Genomic DNA, 14,769 nt, shown 5'->3' with positions numbered 1-14,769 from the left:
GCCTAACACTGGGAGGATACAGTAGTTGGAGGCGGAAGTGTTGGGACCCAAGGGGGTTACAGAGACAAGGAGGGGTGTAGGGGACCGAAGGGGGTTGCAAAGAGAGGGAGGGGTATAGGGGACCGGGGGGGGGTTACAGAGAGAGGGAGGGGTGTAGGAGACCGGAGGGGGGGTTACAGAGAGAGGGAGGGGTGTAGGGGACCGAAGGAGGTTACAGAGACAGGGAGGGGTGTGGGGGACTAAAGTGGGTTACAAAGAGAAGGAGGGGTGTTGGGGTCCGGAGGGGGGTTACAGAGACAGGGAGGGGTGTAGGGGACTGAAGGGGGTTACAGCGACAGGGAGGGGTGTAGGGGATCAAAGGGGGTTACAGAGACAGGGAGGGGTGTAGGGGTCCGAAGGGGGTTACAGAGACAGGGAGGGGTGTATGAGACCGAAGGGGGTTACAGAGACCAAAGGGGGTTTCAGTGATAGAGAGGGGTGTAGGGGACCAGAGGGGGTTACAGAGACAGGGAGGGGTGTAGGGGACCCAAGGAGGTTACAGAGACAGGGAGGGGTGTAGGGGACCCAAGGGGGTTACAGAGACAGGGAGGGTTGTGGGGAACCAGAGGAGATGTAGAGAAGAGAATTGTGGACTGGAGGGGCTTACTGACATAGGGAGGAGTGTAGAGATTGGAGGGGTTACTGAGATAGGTACTGTAGGCTGCACCTGGACTGCACTGTGATCTGCCCTGAGTTATACATTGGGTGGTGGGGCACCGAGTCCCCACGTGCCAGGTTGCACTCTCCAAGGCCGGCAGCAACACTCTCCCCTTCCACCTCACTTTGCCTTTCCTACATCAGCCCGCCTGCTCCTCTGACCTTTCTAGAGGAAGGTCTCTGTGCTTTCGATGAGTGTTCCACTGCCTGACAAAGTCACAGCTTCTGTGTAAACATTCCCAGGGCCATAGCCCACACTGTTCTGCTTGGGTGGTGGTTTCCATGGTAACCGTTGCCTGCTTAAACTTTGTGGATTCCTCCTCTGTCATCCAGACCTCAAACCAGGACCTTGGGCCCCAGCCCTTTTTGCTTCAAACTACCAGCCCTCCCCCTCCCCCTCCCCGACATCCTTTCCCTTCCCACTGGATCTCCCGGCTGCCTGACCTCCACTCTGGGCTGCATTCACCACACCACAGGCTGAGTAGCCTCCTGTGTGGGCCCCAAGGTTCAGGATTCAAGATTTGCAGTCATGAAATAAAACAGGTGTAATAAAAACACAAAGTATGCTTGGTCACCGTAAAGCAGACAGAATCCGCACAAATTGTTGGGCGCCTCTCACAGTCAGAGAGAGAAGCAAAAGAGAGTTGTCGTCCCCTACCTGCCCGAGCGACTGAGTGCCCGCACTCCCGCAGCCCCCGGTCCAAACCATCGGCAACCCGAACTCCAGTTCCAGACCGCTGACTCCACCAGGAAGCCCTTCAGCGTCCTTGCCACCCTCTCGCATCCCTGGTACCCCCTTCAGCCAGTCTCCAGTGGTCCGCAGTGGACCTCCGACTGCAGCTGCCAGCCACCCGCAGCCTGCACGGGATCCTCGCCTCGAGTCACCAACGGCCCCGCCGCCTGCGCCTTCTTCGGCCGCAGAGCCCCTCACTGGTCACTGTCCTGTGGGCCAATCTCCTCTGTTTCTCCTTCTCAGACTGGAGTCGGTGGGGGTGGTCCCACTGTCTTCTCCTTTCCCCACTCTCCAAGGGTCCAGATCAGTGGCAGCTCTGCAATTTCAATAGCTCAGAATCAGAATTTATTGGAATGAACATGTCAAGAAATTTGTTGTTTGCAGCAGGATCACAGGGCAAACATTTCAATAGTGAAGAAAAAGTCAAACTAAGTCAGTGTCTGTGGCTCCTTGATGATTCGGGAATCTGATGGCAGATTCCTTGTGCCGCAGGGTGCTCGTCAGGTTCCTGGAACTTATCCCCAATGGTAGCAGAATGAAGAGGGCAGGGCCTGGGTGGTGGGGAGTCTTTGAGGATAGAGGCTGGTTTCTTAAGACACTGCCTCATGTCGATGTCGTCGATGGAGTGGAGACGCAGGCTGAGTTAACAACCCTCTGGAGTTTATTCTTGACCTGAGAGTTGGCACCCTCCGTACCAGGCAGTGATGCAACCAGCAAGAATGCTCTCCATCGTCCACCTGGAGAAGTTTTATGAGAGTCTTCGGTGACATCCCGAATCTCCTCAGACCCCTCACTAAGTCTAGCCGCTGGCAAACTTTCTTCGTGATTGCATTGACACGGAGGCTCCGGGACAGATCCTCGGAGATGTTGACCCCCCCCACCCCACCCAGGAATACGAAGACCCTCTCCACTTCAGAGGCCTCGATGAGGACTGGATCGTGTTCTGATTTTTCTTCTGAAGTCTGCAGTCATCTCCTTGTCTTACACAGTGTTCTACCCTGTGTTTTTATTACACCTGTTGACATTGAGTGCAAGGTTCTGTTGTGACACCACTCAACCAGCTGGTCCATCTCTCTCCTGTACGTTTCTTCATAGCCGTCAGTGATTCTGCCAACAACCGTGGTGTCATCAGCATATTTGTAGATAGCATTGGAATTTTGCCTGGGCACACAGTCTTGAGTGTACAACGAGTAGAGCAGGGGAAATAAGCACACATCTTTGGGGTGTGCCTGTGTTGATCGTCAGTCAGGAGGAGATGTGGTTTCCCATTCACACTGACTGTGGTCTTCCGATGAGGATCCATTTGTAGAGGGGGGGGGGGGGTGTGGAGGCCCAGAGTTTGTAGCTTCTTGACCAGCACTGAGGGAATAATGGTGTTGAAGCCCAAGCTGTAGTCGACGAGGTGATCCAGAGCCGAGCGGAGAGCCAGCGACATTGAACCTGATGTGGAATGATTGTGACAGTGGGAGAATTGCAGCAGGTCCAGATCTTTGCCTAGGTACATGTAATTCTGGCCATGACCAGCCTCTCAAAACAGTTCATCACTGAAGAAGTTAGTGCTACTGGGTGATCGTGGCACTTGGGCATCAGGAGTCTGTTCGATCTATCGGAAACGCGAGCTCCAGGGCCAAGCCTCTGAGATGATCAGGAAGGCTTCAGTGCCCTCTTGAAATCCAGCTCCGAGTCCTGCTTCCCATGAGCCAGTCTCCCACAGACTGGTGCAAGTCGCCTACAGCCCGACGCGAGTTCTCCAGCCGCTGAGCCACCCTGCTACTCTCCTCTGATCCAACCCCCACCACCGACCCCCCCGCCCCACCAATCCACCACAGGTGGGGGAATGGGGGGACAGAAACCTGTCCCCTCTGAAGGGTGGCTCCCTCATGGACTGGGTGGCACAGGATGAGGGCAGTGGGAGTCCCAGAGACTGAACCTGCCCTTCCTGAGCCACACGGAACCAGGGCGATGAACTGAAGAGTGTTTGAGCTGGGGTGGAAAGGGTTAACTCGCAAGCTGAGGAACTGTAGTGAGTAGGAAGGGTAATAATGTCAGGGCACTGTGAGGGGTGCGGCCCATGGTGAGCTAAGTACATCCCCCCCTGAGGCGGGACAAAACTCCTGTAATCCCAACCCACCTTTGGAATCAATTAGCAGGGCCATGGTCCATCCAAATCGTTGCTCCCTTGCTGAGCTCAATGTGAGTCACCAAAGCCCTTCCTTGGTAATGCACTAATCCCCCCCGGACCATGTGGCGAGGGGATGGAGGTGGGGGGGTGGGGTATGATACTCCAAGCTCTGTGGGAAGGAGAGAGTGAGTCATCTCACTCAGTGTTCTACCCTGTCGGGGCTCGCCTCTGAGGCCCTGGTCTTCACTGGGAACAGATTACTGACCTGCTCTTCAGTCCCCTCCCTCTCCCTTAAACTGCCCACCATTCCCCCTCCCCTCCAATTTCCTCTCCCGTCCCCCTCTCCCCCACCCCTATAACTGCCTTTCCCCAATTCCTACAACTACCCCTCCCTTCCTCCTCTCCCCTACAACTACCCCACCTTCAACCCTACTCCCCTCCAATTGCCCTTGCCACTCATTCTGAACCCCCTCTGACATGCCCGCTCTCCTCTGATCCAACCCCCACCACCGACCCCCCCGCCCCACCAATCCCCCACAGGTGGGGGAATGGGGGGACAGAAACCTGACTCCTCCAGTCCACGTGTTGCTAGGTGACACCAGCTAGGCCTCAGGCCTGTGCCACCTTGCGTCGCCTGGTCCAGGGTCCCATGCACAGACCCAGCACCGCTGACGTCAATGGAGACATCCCTGAAAGGAGCCATCGCCAGGGCAACCACTCGGCCTCTCAGGGCAGCAGCAGCTCCGACTGACGGCCGCCTGTTCTCAGAGCCGGGCCAGGCTGACGAGGAGAGAGGGGAGAGGTCTGGTGCATTGTAGGCTGTTGCCAGAGCAACTTTCCCAAGCAGTAACCAGAGATTTCAGCAACATTGGACTTGTGGACTAGAAATAAATGGGGTCATAAAATGTTCCCACGTCAGAGCTTCACAATCCCTGATAATGTCACTTTGGAAGAGAATTGATCTTCGGGCCAAAGTTCCAAACCGTTCCAAATAACTTTGGTTTGTTTTTTTTAAGACTCTTCCATCTTCCCAGGACGGGTTCACAGCGTGTCCTTCTCGACACTGAGCACCACAGGAGAGGTTGCCTGACTATTCAATGCCCGTCTCCAAACAGCCAAAGCAGTCCCCACAAACCCAGCCACAGCAGCTTCAGGGAAAAGGGTGAACAGAGGGAAATCGAGAGCTTGGGGCACAGGCAGCGGAAGGCAAGGTCAACGGTATAGCAAGAGGCATGAAATTCTAGAATATTCCAGGAGTGAAAGAGGGGTTACAGAGACAGGGAGGGGTGTAGGGGACCGGAGGGGGTTACAGAGACAGGGAGGGGTGTAGGGGACTGGAGGGGGTTACAGAGACAGGGAGGGGTGTAGGGAGTTACAGAGACAGGGAAGGATGTTGGGGACTAGAGGGGGGTTACAGAGACAGGGAGGGATGTAGGGGACCGGAGGGCATTACAGAGACAGGGAGGGGTGTAGGCGACCGGAGGGCATTACAGAGACAGGGAGGGGTGTATGGAGTTACAGAGACAGGGAAGGATGTTGGGGACTAGAGGGGGTTACAGAGACAGGGAGGGGTGTAGGGGACCGGAGGGCTTTACAGAGACAGGGACGGGTGTAGGGGACCTGAGGGGATTACAGAGACAGAGAGGGGTGTCAGGGACCGGAGAGGGTTACAGAGACAGGGAGGGGTGTAGGGGGTTACAGAGACAGGGAAGGGTGTTGAGGACTAGAGGAGGTTACAGAGACAGGGAGGGGTGTAGGGGACCGGAGGGCATTACAGAGACAGGGAGGGGTGTAGGGGACCGGAGGGCATTACAGAGACATGGAAGGGTGTAGGGGACCGGAGGGGGTTACAGAGACAGGGAGGGGTGTTGGGACTAGAGGGGGTTACAGAGACAGGGAGGGGTGTAGAGGACCGGAGTGCATTGCAGAGACAGGAAGGGGTGTCAGGACCAGAGGAGGTTACAGAGACAGGGAGGGGTGTTGGGACTAGATGGGGTTACAGAGATGGGGAGGGGTATAGGGGGTTACAGAGACAGAAGGGTGTTGGGGACTATAGGGGGTTACAGAGAGAGGGAGGGGTGTAGGAACCAGAGGGGGTTATAGAGACAGGGAGGAGTGTAGGGACTAGATGGGGTTACAGAGATGGGGAGGGGTGTAGGGGGTTACAGAGATGGAAGGGTGTTGGGGACTAGAGGGGGTTACAGAGCAGGGAGGAGTGTAGGAACCAGAGGGGGTTACAGAGACAGGGAGGGGTGTAGGGGTTTTGGGGGTGGGGGTGGGGAAGGAGAAGGAAGGTGGAGGTGAATGAATAGGGTTGAGGAAGGAGGAACCGAAAGTGAAAGAAAGAGTGTTCAGTGATGAGGAAATCCCCGAGTCAGCGCTCAGGGGCAGGGAGGGGAATCCCTGCGGAACACCCCCTCGTACCTGCGGACCACCCCGTCCTCTGGTCGCGATGGCCTCCGCAGGGAGGAGGACGTTCGTGTTTTACAGTGAGAAGGGTAAGGTGCTGGGAAACGGACTAAGCGCCGTCCGCCACCCCGAGGGACGGCGACGCATTCGGGGCGGGAGGAAGGGAGCCACAGGCGGCAGGACCCAGGCGACGGGCCGAAGGGAAGTGGGGGAGAAATGAAGTGCCCACAGATCCCAGCTGCGGACAGGGTGAGGCACCTTCCAAAATACCCCCCCCTTCCCATTCCGGGCGGCAGGTGAACACTGCAGCACAGCGCAGGCCCTTCGGCCCTCGGTGTTGTGCTGACCTATATTTTCCACCAAAAGAACCAAACCCTCCCCACCCCGTAAGCCCCTTATTTTTCTTTCACTCCTGTGCCTATCTAATAGATATTCCAGTCACCCACTACTCTCTGTGTCAAAAAATCTCCCTAAACTTTCCTCCCTTCACTTTGTACAGACCTCCCCTGGTGTTTGCTGACCCTGCCCTGGGAAACAGGCACTGGCCGTCCACCCTGTCCATGCCTCTCAGATTCTTGTTGACCTCGATCAAATCACTTCTCACCCTTCTATACTCCAAGGGGCAAAGCACCAACTCTGCTAACCTGGCCTGTAAGACTTACTTTCCAATCCAGGCAACATTCTGGTGAATCTCCTCTGCCCCCTCTCCATTGCTTCCACATCCTTCCTGTAATGGGGTGACCAGACAGTTTGCGGCTGGAAGGTTTAATATGAGGGGGGAATGAAAACAGGGAATAGGCTAGAATCCAGACCAAATTTTCTTGTTCCTTGCCCTGGGAGTGTGACGGGACGATGCGGAGGGAGCTTCACTCTGTGTCTGACCCTGGGAGTAAGTGATGGGACAGTGTTGAGGGAGCTTCACTTCGGGTCTGACCCCGGGAGTGTGTGATGGGACGGTGTGGAGGGAGTTTCACTTTGCGTCTGACCCCGGGAGTGTGTGATGGGATGGTATGGAGGGAGTTTCACTTTATTAAAGTTACGGATGTTTCAGCCTCAGCATCCAATGATTGCCACCTTGTCCAATTACCGTGTTCTCATTATGCTGATGCCTCCAGGTTGAAGGAATGGATCCATATTTCATTGCAGAAGGTGAGTTGAACACACTGCTTCATGTTGTACTGTTTGGGAAGCATTGTTGCAGTGTGCACAGTGGTCACACCAGCTCCTGTGTCTACCAACTCCTTGGACGAAGGGGTCAGGCCCAAAACGTCAGTTACTTATCTCTACCTTCAGTGGATGCAGCGAGACGGGCTGAATTCCTGCAGCATCTCTCCGTCTCTTTAATGCTGACTGATGGATTGGGTCAGGTTGGTCACAACAGTCAACTCCACCTGGAACACTCTCCCCCCACTGTCTTCACCCCTTCTCACCATCTGCCCTCACTACATTACATCCTCTACTTGCCCCACTCTACTCGCCCCACTCTCCTCGTCCCACTTCTGCTCACCCCACACTCTGTTCGCCCCTCTCTCTGCTCACCCCACTCTCTGCTCACCCCTCTCTCTGCTTGCCCCTCTCCTCACCCCACCCTCTGCTCACCCCACTCTCTGTATCTCCCTCCCTCTGTTTGCCCCACACTCTGTTCACCCCACTCTTCTCGCCCCTCTCTCTGCTCGCCTCACCCTCTGCTCACCCCTCTCTCTGGTTTCCCCTCTCCTTGCCCCACCCTCTGCTTGCCCCACTTTCTGCTCGCCCCACTCTCTCCTCGCCCCACACTCTGTTCGCCTCTCTCTCCCCCCACTCTCTGCTCACCCCACACTCTGTTCACCCCTCTCTCACCCCCACACTCTGCTCGTCCCTCTCTCTGTTCATCCCTCCCTCTGTTCGCCCCACTCTCTCCTCGCCCCACACTCTGTTTGCCTCTCTCTCCCCCCACTCTCTGCTCGCCCCACACTCTGTTCACCCCTCTCTCCCCCCCAACTCTCTATTCACCCCTTTTAGTTTTGAAATCTCTTCCTCCACTCTCCCTCTCCTTTTTTCTCTCTCTTTTCACATCCAGTCTCTCTCTCTCTCTCTCTCTCTCTCTCTGCTCACTCTTCCTTCACTCTATCTCTCTCTTCACATCTCTTTATCTGCTCTCTCATCTCCCTCTCTCTATCTCCCTTCACAACCCTCTATTTCTCTCACCCCCCCTAATCACCCCACATCACATGCCAGTGACAGCGTGCTGAGCATGTCTATGGCCGTTCACACCTGTCCTCTCTCCCCAGGGATTTACATCCTTCCCCTGCACCAAATGCAATGAGACCAGGATACCGTGGCAAACTCTGCGCCAGGTGCTCAACCTCTCCTCAGCTGAGCAGCAGCTTCTCGAGGAGATGCTGGTCACCAACTGCAGGAAGGACGCTGATGCCCTGAAGAAGGTAAGGCCGGGGGGAGGGAAGGGACGAGGGATGACAAGGGCCAGGAGAGGAGTTGAGGGAAGTGAGTTTCGGGAGGGTCAAGGGGAGGAAAGAGAGGCGAGAAGCACTGACAATCTGTCAACATCCGGTGCAGGACTCACCTCTCCTGCAACATTGGGGACATGCCATAGTGTCCACTCCGAGAACCAGTTGTTGGTCACCATTACACCTAAAAACACGAGGCTCTCCAATATCTTCACCTCAAAACCAGAGGTCCAAAAAAGAACGTGTGCTACTGTACGTAGACAGACTCTTCAATAAGAGAACTTCCCTCTGTATCTGACCCCAGGAGTGTGTGATGGGACAGTGCGGAGGGAGCTTCACTCTGTGTCTGACTCTGGGAGTGTGTGATGGGACGGTGCGGAGGGAGCTTCACTCAGTGTCTGACACCAGGAGTGTGTGATGGGACGGTGCAGAGGGAGCTTCACTCTGTATCTGACCTGGGAGTGTGTGATGGGATGGTGCGGAGGGAGCTTCACTCTGTTTGGGAGTGTGTGATGGGTCAGTGCAGAGGGAGCTTCACTCTGTATCTGACCCCTGGAGTGTGTGATGGGACGGTGCGGAGATAGCTTCACTATGTATCTGACCCCTGGAGTGTGTGATGGGATGGTGCGGAGGGAGCTTCACTCAGTGTCTGACCCCGGGAGTGTGTGATGGGACGGTGCAGAGGGAGCTTCACTCTGTATCTGACCTGGGAGTGTGTCATGGGATGGTGCGGAGGGAGCTTCACTCTGTTTGGGAGTGTGTGGTGAGTCAATGCAGAGGGAGCTTCACTCTGTATCTAACCCCTGGAATGTGTGATGGGACGGTACGGAGGGAGCTTCACTCTGTGTCTGACCCTGGGAGTGTGTGATGGGTATGGAGGGATCTTCATTTTGGTATCCACTCACTGATCTTGTCTTTGAACCCCCTCCCAGTGTCCGCTGTGTGCTCGGCTGGTACAGAGAAGCTCCCGGGAAGTCTTGTGCGTGGAATGCCCTCAATGCCCAGAGTGGAGTGGGAATGATTACTGGTTCTGTTGGGCCTGCAGTCGAGAATGGAGAGACTCCACCTCCTCTGGGTTCGTCTGCCCCCATGTCAACTGTGATCATTTGGTGCTCCTGCGGTCGTGTGCACCCATTGCACAGCCGGGCAGCGCAGTCCATGGGTGCCCGAGTGTGCGCTCCTGCCCAGTGTGCCAGCAGCTGTTGGCCCACAGTGGTGGCATCAAGAATGTGAGCTGCCCCAGCTGTCACAGCCTCTTCTGCTACCGCTGCCTCCAAATCAAATCAAAGCACCGACACCAATGCACCATCAAGCCCAATCCCACAGTCATGTAGCCACTCGATAGGACCAGGCCAATCAGCTCATCCAACCGGTGGTCCAGCTCTCCAACCAGCCTCCTCCCCACAGCCCGGCACATTTTCCCTCCGGACATTCCTGTTGAATCCGCTCCCACCGCCCCTTGAGACAACAGATCCCCGATCACAACACCTCGTCGGGGAGAAACCTTCTCCCCCTCCTTGTCCCCATTGTGTTCGTCTGCCCTCCCTCACCCCCATGTCCTCTGGGCCCCCACCCTCCTGCCCCAGGAACAGATCCCCCTTCCTCACCCCCCTTCCCCATCTGAACTCTCATTGATCTCCTACGCCTTGAATGAACCTTGTCTGAAGCTGCCCAGAGGGAGCAATCCCAGTTTCTCAGTCTCCACCCACCGCTCCCCCGCACCCCCCCACCCCTGCAGTCAGCCCCACCCACTCTCAGTGCTGGGACAGAGATTGACACAGCCCATCCTGGGGAATGGGTGGGTGGGCTTCGATGAGTGGACTGGTGCTGTGAAAGAAACAATAAAGAGGTGAATCTGAATCAACACCGCCTCTCTCTGATTCATTGTCCAACGTTACAAGGACAACGTCAGTTTACAATTTAAGCTATTCACACAAAGCGCGTTAGAAATTGAAACAAGATTATCTCTGTCGATACTGTCAAACCAATTGTCCCTAAAACCCTCCAAACTGCCTGTGGGCACTGAAAGCACCTTCTCCAGGGATACATGGACACACGGGTGTCCTCTGGAGAGGGGCAGGTGGTCAGCCTGAGCTGAACCCCCAACTGCCCGCTGCCTGGATCCATCTTGGCCGGGCCCGGTACCCAGACTGATGAGGACACACCTTGACTGACCCTCCCTCCTCCGTGACTGGGTGCCAGGAGCGTGGGGGCTGAAAGGCAGCCGGAATTTGAGGAGAAACCCCTTTGAAGCCCGCGAGCAGGGGCTGCATCCGCACCCACTCCGTATCTCTGTGAAACACAGTCTCTACCAGGCGGCTGAAGTGACAGGTGGCTGGTGAGTCTGTGAATTGACTCCACTCCTACTGGACCCGCCGCCTTCACGTTTCATAGGCAAATCTCGGATTTCACCTCCATTTTCACACTGGCTACAACGGCTGGGGCCATCGCTCCCCACCACTGCTTTTGTTCATTTTCCACCCATGATGGTTGGGGACAAATATCGTAATCACATTCGCCTCTTCCAGTGTCACGAATGAATTCTTAGCCACGGGGGTCATTGAGGTCAGTGGCCCAGGGCGACTCCTGTCGGGCTCAGGTCTTTCGGAAAATGGGTCTGGCAAATTCATCAAAACAAATGAACAAACAAACTCGACCACAGTGTAAAACAGTTGTCCACAATAGGAGAGGGCAAGTCTCTAGTCAAGAGAATTTGTGCTAACTTAGAGCACAGCATCCCGCATGCCCCTCATCGAGGCGAGACTCCGATATGTGGGTCCTTTATTCGGACGATGAGATAACAGAGCGACGAGCAGAAATCCCCAGACACTTCGTGAACCGGCTCCTTGGCAATCAGCCCATGGCTCCTGAACTCCTCCATAGTGAGGCCGGGCTCCCAGTCCTTCGAGATGCCATCATAAAGTCACCAACAACCGACCTCTGAGCAAATCAGTGATGGGCCGGCCACGGAGTCTCCGATGTTAAACATTCAACGAGCAAATTAGGCAAAAGATAGTAGATCCGCGGAGGGGTAAAACCACCTTGGCAAAGTGCCGGCTAATTGCTGGAAGAGTGTAGATGGAGACGGCAGAGATTCTCTGAATGAGAATTTACACTGTGGAACATTTGTGTCAATGGTTCTTGACCTTTTTCTTTCCACTCACATCCCACTTTAAGTCATCCCGATGCCATCGGGGCTCTGTGATCAATCAGGGATTGCTTAAGGTGGGATGTGGGTGGGAAGGGAAGGTTGAGAATCACTGCTCCAGACCCAATTGTGACTGAAATATTTTGCTTGAGAAAAATGGTCATTGGCCCATTTCCTTTGGAGATCTGAAACCATGCACATAGCGAGTTAATGAGGGACGATTAAAACAGTGGTTTTCAAACATTTCTTCCACCCATATCCCACCTTAAGCAATCCCTTACTAATCACAGAGCCCCAATGGCACAGGGAATACTTAAAGTGGGATGTGAGTGGAAAGGATGTGGTTGTAAAAGAAACCCGCAGTGTCACAGTTATTGGACATTAATAACAGTTAAGAAATGGTGTTCAATTCCTTTCAGTGCCACAATTTGAAGTTAACCCCCTCCCGAAAGACAATGTGCAGGAAATATGGGAGCAGACTTGCACTACAGAGCAGTCCTTTAATGTAATGCTTACCAGAAAACAAAAACTGCCAAATTATTATTATTTTTTTTTTAATTTTCAAATTTTAATTTTAAAAAAAATTTTTCACACTGTGAATCATGTCAACCAAAATATGGGGATGGAGATTTTAGGCAAGCTCTCTCTGTATAGTTCCCAAATTTGTTCAAACATCGTGACTTTATTTTTTAAATTATATGTTATTTTTTCCAATGCATTACAGTTATTAATTTCCTTGTACCATTGCTGTATTCTCAGGCTCTTTTCTGATTTCCAAATTGACATTATACATTTTTTTGCTACTGCTAAGGCTATCATAATAAATCTTTTTTGTGCTTCATCCAGTTTGAGGCCTAATTCTTTATTTATCTATTTAAAAGAAATATCTCTGGATTTTTTGGTATGTTATTTTTTGTAATTTTAAAGTGCAGAGAACAAAACAAAGGACTCTACATCACCTTTGTTGACCTCACCAAAGCCTTTGACACCGTGAGCAGGAAAGGGCTTTGGCAAATACTAGAGCGCCTCGGATGCCCCCCCAAGTTCCTCAACATGGTTATCCAACTGCACGAAAACCAACAAGGTCGGGTCAGATACAGCAATGAGCTCTTCAAACCTTTCTCCATTGACAACGGCGTGAAGCAAGGCTGCGTCCTTGCACCAACCCTCTTTACTATCTTCTTCAGCATAATGCTGAAACAAGCCATGAAAGACCTCAACAATGAAGACGGTGTTTACATCCAGTGCCGGACGGATGGCAGTCTCTTCAATCTGAGGCGCCTGCAAGCTCACACCAAGACACAAGAACAACTTGTCCGTGAACTACTCTTTGCAGACGATGCCGCTTTAGTTGCCCATTCAGACCCAGCTCTCCAGCGCATGACGTCCTGTTTTGTGGAAACTACCAAAATGTTTGGCCTGGAAGTCAGCCTGAAGAAAACTGAGGTCCTCCATCAGCCAGCTCCCCATCAGGACTACCAGCCCCCCCACATCTCCATCGGGCACACAGAACTCAAAACGGTCAACCAGTTTACCTACCTCAGCTGCACCATTTCATCTGATGCAAGGATCGACAAAGAAATAGACAACAGACTCGCCAAGGCAAATAGCGCCTTTGGAAGACTACACAAAAGAGTCTGGAAAAACAACCACCTGAAGAAACACACAAAGATCAGTGTGTACAGAGCCGTTGTCATACCCACGATCCTGTTCGGCTTCGAATCATGGGTCCTCTACTGGCATCACCTACGGCTCCTAGAACGCTTCCATCAGTGCTGTCTCCGCTCCATCCTCAACATTCATTGGAGTGACTTCATCACCAACATCGAAGTACACGAACTGGCAGAGTCCGCAAGCGTCGAATCCATGCTGCTGAAGACCCAACTGCGCTGGGTGGGTCACGTCTCCAGAATGGAGGACCATCGCCTTCCCAAGATCGTGTTCTATGGCGAGCTCTCCACTGGCCACCGAGACAGATGTGCACCAAAGAAGAGGTACAAGGACTGCCTAAAGAAATCTCGGTGCCTGCACATTAACCACCACCAGTGGGCTGATATCACCTCCAACTGTGCATCTTGGCACCTCACAGTTGGGCGGGCATCAACCTCCTTTGAAGAAGACCGCAGAGCCCACCTCACTGACAAAAGACAAAGGAGGAAAAACCCAACACCCAACCCCAACCAACTAATTTTCCCTTGCAACCGCTGCAACCGTGCCTGCCTGTCCCGCATCGGACTTGTCAGTCACCAACGAGCCTTCAGCAGACGTGGACATACCCCTCCATAAATCTTCGTCCGTGAAGCCATGCCAAAGATTTAGTATCTGATTTAATTCTTCCCAAAACATATTCACTTTCACACATGTCCAAGTTGCATGTAATGTTGTTCCCATTTCCTTCCCACAGCGAAAACATCTATCTGATCATGTTGAGTCCCATTCTTTTAATTTTTGAGGAGTGATATATACCCTGTGTAACCAATTATATTGCATCCTGCGTAACCTCGTGTTTATTGTATTTCTAATAGTTCCAGAACATTACTATTCCCATACTTCATTTTTTATTTTTATGTTTAAATCCTTTTCCCACTTCAGCTTAGGTTTATAGTTTATTTCATCATTTTCCTTCTCTTGCAGTTTGATGTACATGTTGATTATAAATCTTTTAATTATCATTGTGTCTGTAATCACATATTCAAAGCTGCTTCCTTCTGGTAACCTCAATCTGTTTCCCAATTTATCCTTTAAATAAGCTTTCAGTTGATGATATGCAAACATTGTACCATGAGTTATTCCATATTGGTACTTCAACTGTTCAAATGTTAATAAATTATTTCCCAAAAAACAATCTTCTATTCTTTTGATTCCTTTTCTCTCCCATTCTCTAAAGGAAAGGTTGTCTATTGTAAAAGGGATTAGCTGATTTTGTGTCAATAATAATTTTGGTATTTGGCAATTTGTTTTTTCCTTTCTAAGTGAATCTTCTTCCATATATTGAGTAAATGATGCAATATTGGAGAGCTTTTATATCATACCAGCTTTTCATCCCACATAAAGTATATGTGCTGGTACCTTCTCCCCTATTTTATCTAGTTCTATATTAGTCCAATCTGGTTTTTCCCTTGTCTGATAAAAATCTGATGAATACCTTAATTGTGCTCTATAATAATTTTTAAAGTTTGGTGACTGCAAACCACCTTGGTTGTACCTCTCTTGT

At 52.5% G+C, this 14,769-nt stretch overlaps 1 protein-coding gene across 1 annotated transcript; it reads left to right on the top strand.

Annotated features, from left to right (window-relative positions):
* Nucleotides 1-5,904: 5,904 nt before the first annotated feature.
* LOC138752589 (uncharacterized) lies at nt 5,905-10,271 on the top strand. Its single transcript, XM_069915378.1, has 4 exons — nt 5,905-6,049; nt 7,012-7,109; nt 8,231-8,383; nt 9,340-10,271. Exons 1-4 carry the CDS (start codon nt 6,004-6,006, stop codon nt 9,739-9,741), a joined length of 699 nt encoding a protein of 232 aa, XP_069771479.1. The 5' UTR covers nt 5,905-6,003; the 3' UTR covers nt 9,742-10,271.
* Nucleotides 10,272-14,769: the final 4,498 nt, after the last annotated feature.

The sequence above is a fragment of the Narcine bancroftii genome, chromosome 2 (assembly GCF_036971445.1).
Source record: "Narcine bancroftii isolate sNarBan1 chromosome 2, sNarBan1.hap1, whole genome shotgun sequence".
Lineage (NCBI taxonomy): Eukaryota > Metazoa > Chordata > Chondrichthyes > Torpediniformes > Narcinidae > Narcine > Narcine bancroftii.
This window is presented reverse-complemented; position numbering and strand designations above follow the sequence as displayed.